This window comes from Vigna radiata, chromosome 2, assembly GCF_000741045.1.
Source record: "Vigna radiata var. radiata cultivar VC1973A chromosome 2, Vradiata_ver6, whole genome shotgun sequence".
Lineage (NCBI taxonomy): Eukaryota > Viridiplantae > Streptophyta > Magnoliopsida > Fabales > Fabaceae > Vigna > Vigna radiata.
In genome coordinates this window covers 24,809,345-24,814,352 of record NC_028352.1, presented here as the reverse complement: position 1 = coordinate 24,814,352, position 5,008 = coordinate 24,809,345, and the positions used below count along the sequence as shown (strand labels likewise).

The following is a 5,008-nucleotide window of genomic DNA, read 5'->3' as shown; positions in this document are numbered from 1 at the left end:
GTTTTTTTTTAACTCAATGGATAATATGATATGATGAAAAAACAAAATGAGCTATATATATAAAGTGTTGGAACAATATATTGTAAGAATAAAGTAATTCTATCCTTTCTAATTTTCCATAGATTTATAAAGAAAAGGAAGATTTCCTTAAATATGTTCAATCACGCTTATGCATCTAACCACTACAAAAAAAAACCTTCCTATAAAGTGCCTTTCTTTTGTAACTTAATTATGTTTATTAAGCAAAAGATGATCATCATAATAAACAATAGAACCATTTAGGAGATGATGGAAGAACCTAATATAATGGCAAAGGTGATTGCTGCTTCTTCAAACCAAAGAACACCAAATATCTACTTATATTATATGGTGTGTTCGATACACGTTTAAGGAAACTTAATAGGACATGACCGCTCAATATAGATAATCGTTAAAGATAATTAAAAATTAATTAATGTTGTAACAGTTATTAATGAACAATTAATAGATATTTTAATAGTCAATAATGATCAATTAATAAATTTGATTATTATAAATTTTATAAATTCTATAAAAACACTTGTCTATATAATTAAATTCATTAATATCTTCTATAAAATACGTCTAACTTGAACATCAGAATGTTTTCTGCATGTGAAACACCAAATAACAAAAACACTACTTAAATCATTCATCCTTAAACCACTTTTGTGATGAATTTGAACAGATAAAGAACATTTAATAAAGAGCAGTTATTTATAGTGTAATGAATGCACTTTCTGTATTGAGTAAGCATGCATAAAGAAAGTCAGATTCAGAAACACACATTCTTAAGTTTGGCCAATTCACGGGGTAATATATGTTTCGTCAAAGCGAAGATTATGAAGAAAAAAGAGATGAGAAAAAGACAAAACATTATCATGGACCACTTTATGTCATCGTGGTATCATCGTTATAACCAACAAACATAAGGGCATTAATCTCTCTACACAAAACTACATAAATATATCTCAAAGCTAACACATTATAACCTTAGCTTTCATCATCTCCTCGACTCTTCTCTTCTCCTTAATTCTGTGTAAAACATTTTGAGCTCTGATACAAACTCTTGAAGCTCAACAACCTTAGCTTCATTGCACTCTTGACAGGCCAAAATTTTTTTAGCTGCATGTATGCCCTTTTTTGTTAATTTATTTTGCTTTTCAGCTGTTTTTTCATTTTTTAAGATTTATGATCCAAAACCTACTACTCCTGTTATGGTAGGAACAGAATTCAAGAAAGATTGTAACAGGAAACAATGTTTCTCATTCTGTAGGAATGACACTTTTTTTTTTCTGACTCTTGTCAGATTCTGCTGCTTTAAACTTTGCTGTGGACAGAATTTTCATTTCCCTTTGGAATTTTGGTCTTGAATTTTCCATGAAACATGAACAAATTTTCCAAGGTAATTTACACAACAACCATGAACAAATTTTCCATGGCAGAAACATGGTTAAACAAAAGGAAACATAAAGATGACTTCTTTTCTTTTCTTTTTCTTTGGGGTGCTTTTCATTTTCTGGGAAAGCCATTGCTCAGTGATAAGATATGGCTATTGGTTCCGAAAACATACAATGATAATTTTTGGCGTTATTTTCAGGTAACTGTGGAGATAAGATGAGCATTGTGTATAGCCATGCTGTGAAGTATTCCCAAGAAGTGACAAGGATGAACACAGAGATGGATTCAAATATCGGTCAACATTGTCACCAACAAAATTCTGGGCTAATGAGGTACCGTTCTGCCCCAAGCTCATTGCTCACAAATCTTGTGAACAATAACAGCAACAACATCAACAACAACAACATTGGTTGTGTCAATGATGAAACTTTCAGAAGTGACCATAATAACCATCATCATCAGCAGCAGCAGAGCTATCATCCCTCCACAAGTTCTGAAATGGAGACCATGTTGGCCAAGTTGATTTCTTCCGATGATTCTGAGCCTTTGCAAGAGTTTGGAGGGAAGCCAGTGAAGGAAGAAGCAGGGGACAGTGGTTACTCTTTCGGATCGTCACCTCAGATAATGTACCAAACTCAGCAAGTTCAAGGCTTTTCTATGCCAAATGGTTCTTTAAGGCCTGCAGGGAATGGTTTTGATAGCTCATTCAGTGCAGTGAATTCCATGGCTTCTCAGAATTCCACACAAACCAAAATGGTTGCTTCCACCAATTGCTCCAATCTCATTAGGCAAAAGAGTTCTCCTGCAGGGTTTTTCTCCAACTACTCAGTTGATAACAGTAAGACCTTTCACTGTCATGGACTTTCATTTCAGTTAAACTTTCATATAAAGATTCTTACAATTTCTTAAGAAGTAACAAAAATATGATTTTCAAAATAATTACTTTGAAACTAAACAACCTTACCATACATGAAAATCTATAATTGGTTTCATGTTGTTAGAGTATTCTACTACAGTAATTTCATTTTTGTGTAAATGTTCTTCATCCTATGAATGATAATGTGTTCTCTCATATGGGCTAAATTCAAAAGGATTTTCCATGGAATAGAAGAGGTTATTGGATCATATCTGATCTAAGATTCACATAAATTTTAAATTACTATTCTGCAAAGTTTGCTAATTAATTAATTGGCTTCGAGTCAAGTCATATCCTTTTTTTTTCCAGCAGTGTTACTGAATATAGTATAGCAATTTGGGGGGTTGCTTGTGCAGAATATAAAACCGAATATCCATTTTCCTGCATAGAGAGTTGACTTTTGTTTTAACTGTTCTCATTGAGAAATTATAATCTTTGAATAAGAAGAAAACAAATCATATAGTACGTTTGGGGAAAAGAAGATGTGAAGGGAAGAAATATCACGAAAGAATCTGAGAAATAAAAGCACAAGAGTTAGCTGTAAAAAGTACTAAAAAATCTGGGTCACAAGGGGAATCCTGCAATTATATGTATTTTCTTTTTCCTTTTGGGTATCAGTGGCAGATTCCAATCTCATGAATTGAGAAACAGACTTTAATAAACATTTTCTCTATCCAATGTTAAACTCCCTCTCTTTCCTTTTCATTTTCTTTCAATAAACTTGACCATAAAAAATATCATTATATGGGTTAAAAGTTAGTGATGTAAAGAGTGTAACCGTTTTGTTTTGGATGCAAATCTTGCAGCAATGAGAGAGGTGGGAAGTTTTAGGAGCTGTGATGTATCAAATGGGCAAGCTATTGCATCAGATAGTGGATTGCATGGTACTTTGAACTTCTCATCAAGGATATCATCATCTTCTTGCTCCACCAGAATGCCACAGATTGCTGAAAATGGAAATGAAGTTGTGGAAGTTGAAAGCAGAAACCTGAGGAATGACAGTGGCAACACTAAGTGTTACATGCCTAGTTTCACCTCTGACTTCTGGGATGGTTCTGCAATCAGTGCCTCCAGAACAGCTACTAACAACTGTGAAATATCATTTTCCACTTCAAATGCAATGGATATTCAGGTATTGAATGAATGAGACATTGTGTGATGATTCATGTAGCCAAACTCAATTAGCAAATGTTGTTGATAAGTGAAAACTTATGTTCCCAGAATGCAGATTTTGGATATCAGAAACTTGGTCTGACCCATCATTTGAGTCTTCCTAGCTCTTCTACCAGAATGGCTACCATGGAGAAGTTATATCAAACTCAAGGAACTGTTCCATGCAAAATTCGTGCCAAGAGAGGTTTTGCCACTCACCCAAGAAGCATTGCTGAAAGGGTAAAAATCTCATACTGTTCTACTGATCCTCTTCATTTGCCTAGTGCTGATCTTCTTCTTGTGTCATCTTGATGTGCATATTACAGGAAAGAAGAACAAGAATCAGTGCAAGAATCAAGAAATTGCAAGACCTTTTCCCAAAATCAGACAAGGTAAGCTAACTCTCTCACTAGAAAATCACATTGTTGATTGAAGCTTTTCCATGTGCACTTTGATGACTTGATGCTTCCCTCTTTGCAGCAAACAAGCACAGCGGATATGTTGGATTTGGCTGTTGAGTACATCAAAGACCTGCAGAAACAAGTTAAGGTACTGCAGAATGTTAATCTTCACTTAAATCCTTATAGAAAAACAATCCCTTCACTATAATCTTCATTGTCTAATGTTGCAGATGCTGGCTGACACTAGGGCAAAGTGCACTTGTAGAAGTAACCAGAAGCAATAATATTGTAGACCTTGTGCCTGATTTATGTCATTGTAGATAAAAGAAAGATATAAATAATTTAGGGTCAGTGTGATTATGTAGAATAGTGCTGATATCTGGTAGTATCAAAGAAGTTATAGGCTGAGCTCTATGTGAATCTCTTCAGTTTTGTTTTCCATTTTCCTTAATTATTTCCTTCTTTTTTTCCACTGCTTGATTTAAGGATCATGATGTAATAGCTAGTTTAGAAAAGAGTCACTGTAACTGTTCTTTCTACTTATCAGAGGTTTCATGGTTCCACAAAATATATAACCAATCAGAATAATTTTCTAGTCAAATTCAACAAAAAGAATGCACAGTCTTGATCATCAACATGAGATAGGATAGAAATTCAAATAATGAGTTAAAAGTTTCGGATTAAACAGAAATTAAAAAAATTGAGTCACAAAAAAAAAAAATTATACATAAACATTAAACTTTAACATTTTATGTTGAGAGTGATATCGAAAATTTTACATGGATAATTCATATACGAGAAGTGATCAATCCAGCATATCCCAGTAAAAATATTCTAACAACAGTATACACAACTGTTCAACAGGCAGAAAATTCATCAGTTTTGTAAGATTTAATTTATGTTAGTATCAATCACTTTCATCATAAATTAAACAAATGAATACATGTTTTTTCTTTTCTTTTTTACCTTAAGCAGCAAATTGCGTACATAATATCAGCAAGGTGTGCTAGCACACATTGATTAGTAATTATACAATATTATTTTCTGCAACATTATTCTGGTTTTTTTATCTGTGTATTTATCATTTCTATATCAGAAAGCCTCACTGAATATATATGGT

At 33.2% G+C, this 5,008-nt stretch overlaps 1 protein-coding gene across 2 annotated transcripts; it reads left to right on the top strand.

Moving 5' to 3' along the window:
* Window positions 1-927: 927 nt before the first annotated feature.
* LOC106755770 (transcription factor bHLH130) lies at window positions 928-4,741 on the top strand. Of its 2 annotated transcripts, XM_022778926.1 has the most exons (8): window positions 928-1,149; window positions 1,328-1,423; window positions 1,619-2,257; window positions 3,142-3,467; window positions 3,557-3,727; window positions 3,814-3,879; window positions 3,968-4,036; window positions 4,119-4,741. In XM_022778926.1, exons 2-8 carry the CDS (start codon window positions 1,399-1,401, stop codon window positions 4,170-4,172), a joined length of 1,350 nt encoding a protein of 449 aa, XP_022634647.1. In that variant the 5' UTR covers window positions 928-1,149; window positions 1,328-1,398; the 3' UTR covers window positions 4,173-4,741. The 2 variants fall into 2 exon arrangements, with proteins under 2 accessions (XP_022634647.1, XP_014493470.1); XM_014637984.2 differs by lacking the exon at window positions 1,328-1,423.
* Window positions 4,742-5,008: the final 267 nt, after the last annotated feature.